We start from the raw sequence: 2,303 nt of genomic DNA on the forward strand, positions 1-2,303 counted from the left end.
GCTTCCACAGTCTCAGCCCAGAGCTCTGTCCAGGAGGTCTTACTGGATATTAGCCATGCTCCCTCACCTCACTGACTGGAATATTAAGACCTTGCTCAGTCTTGTTTCCTCCCTTTCCCTCCAAGCTCCTCACCATGTAATTGAATGCCCAGCCCTGTCCCCTGATCTTAGAAAAGGTGGTGACTGCTCCCATCCACTAATTTTTTAAGGTTGAAGTGATCAAGCATCTTTACAAAGTCATTCTCACTGTTGTGTGCTAGTAGAGAAACACAGTACAGCTGAAGTGCCTTTGGGGCTGCTCCTCTTCTAACTGCAAAATTTGCATGATACAAAATAGGCCAACTTATTTTTGCAGTTCCTTTGGATATCCTCCACCAGTGAACCCCAGTGGCTTTCCTGGTTTTACAATGCAGAATGAAAACAATCAGATCGGAGGGCTCTAGATCCTCCTTGTGGTGAGACTTTTATATTGCATAACTAGCTAACTGCCCATCAATGACGGATTTCAGGGAGTGTTTATATGGTCACCCCGCTCACCCTTTGAGGCCGGCCATGTAAAGACTCCCACCACCGCCTTTGGCGCAGGGGCTCCCTCCCCCTACCTGCGTCCACCTCACAGCCTCTCTGCCGGTTGTTGTCAGAGCAAGGCAGCAGGGGGGCACCACCACCTCCCTTCTTTCCCTGGTGCCCAGCCCTGACGACAGCTGCCACCATAACCCCCCACCCCCTCCCCTTCACCACCCCATGCAGCCAGCCTCTCTGTCCCCACCGTCCAGCCCCAACCAACAGCCACCACCATCATTTCCTTTTCGCCACTGCCTCCTCTCTGCCAGCTTTTCTGGGGGGCGTCAAGGATGGGTGTTGGGGGTGCTGCCACCGTCAACCCCCCCCCCTTTCAACCTCAGGCAGGGAGGTGTGGGGAAACCCCACTGCTCGGGTGGCTGGGGCATATTTACCGCCGCCACAAACTTCCCCAGCAGTGGCTCAAACTTGGGCCCATGCAGCCAATTGCTACCCGCCCTCTCAGCAGTGCATGCGCAGTTGGCCAGAGGTATTACAGACATACAGACAGACTAAGCCCTTTATTATATTAGAATTTTTTTAAAATGTAAATATAAGAAGAACAACTAGTTTGCATACTAATGAACCACAAAAGAAATCCTCTTTCAGTTATTGGGACATGAAGAAAAGTGCTATGTAACATCAGCACATCTGTATTGAGAAGAACCAGGAGTATTTTCTGCAATGGAAGCCAAGATAGTCATATTAGTTGCTTTCAAATATTATGACTAAAATGCTCCCTATTGTCTTTCTCTTTGTGCCTTGTAGCACAGTGTTGCTGTGGAGTCTTTGTGATCCTGTTTATCGGAAACTATTGGTTCCTGGGTGCTCTCTATGTACTATGGCTGTATTCTGACTGGGAGACGCCACAGGCTGGAGGGAGAAGATCACAGTGGGTGAGAAGGTGGACTGTTTGGAGGTTCTTCAGGGATTACTTTCCAATTCACGTGAGTCAAATCTTTCATGCTGAATTGTGAAGACTCAAACTGAGAAGGCTTTTATGATAAACATTTTGGGCATGTCCAGACGAGTTCGCACATGCCTCTTGCCCGGCCTCAAACCCCTTTGAGGGCCAGGCAAGAGGCATGTGCGGGAATGAAAAAATGTTCCCCGTGCTGCAACTTTGTAGTGCAGGGAGAAAATGAGACCCCTAGATGGTCTAAAAAAACTGAAACTAAAAAAGCTTCCCGGACTGTGCCCTGAGGCAAGCAGAGGCTGGATCCTTCACAGAGATGCTCTGGCTGCCAGAACCTCTCCGTGGCTGGCCCCTCACCCTGGTGTTGAAACGCGCGGCCGGCCAGGCTGCACATTCAGCACCAGGGCTCCAGTGCTGGTGAGTAAGGGGTTGGGGGCTGGAGGAATGGGGAGGGGACTATGGGGGGGACTCCCGCCAGCCCCGCCTGCTTCCCCACCCCCCACCAACCCCCCTGACACCCCGATCGCTACCCTTCCCTGTCCGTCCCCACCCCATAGTTTAAAAAATACACCTGGCACTTACCGGCAGTTGGAGCTGCCCTGTCTGCACAGTGCCTGGCAGAGGGACAGCCCCAGCGGGCCCAGCCCGGGCCCTGCTGCCCCCACTGCTGCCCTGTACTGCCCGGGGGGTCTGCCAGGAGGCCCTGGAGCCCCACCCACCCCTGCTTCTAAGATAAGTAGAGGCTTTTATTCCCATTTGTTTGTTTGTTTTTTCTGGTTTTAAAGTGATGGTGCCTGGGGTTATGGGGGCAGCCATGGTGACCTGG

The 2,303-nt window shown here is 52.5% G+C and overlaps 1 protein-coding gene across 1 annotated transcript in view; it reads left to right on the plus strand.

Annotated features, from left to right (window-relative positions):
* Positions 1–1,325: 1,325 nt before the first annotated feature.
* The window catches only part of MOGAT1 (monoacylglycerol O-acyltransferase 1), a gene marked incomplete at its 5' end in the record, with an annotated part of 19,143 nt that continues 18,165 nt past the window's right edge, over positions 1,326–2,303 (plus strand). The window contains one exon of the mRNA XM_006016540.2: positions 1,326–1,508. Within this exon, the coding sequence (XP_006016602.1) occupies positions 1,326–1,508 (183 nt within the window). The remainder of the gene's footprint in view (positions 1,509–2,303) is intronic.

This window comes from Alligator sinensis, unplaced genomic scaffold (genome assembly GCF_000455745.1).
Source record: "Alligator sinensis unplaced genomic scaffold, ASM45574v1 scaffold187_1, whole genome shotgun sequence".
In the NCBI taxonomy this organism is placed as follows: domain Eukaryota; kingdom Metazoa; phylum Chordata; order Crocodylia; family Alligatoridae; genus Alligator; species Alligator sinensis.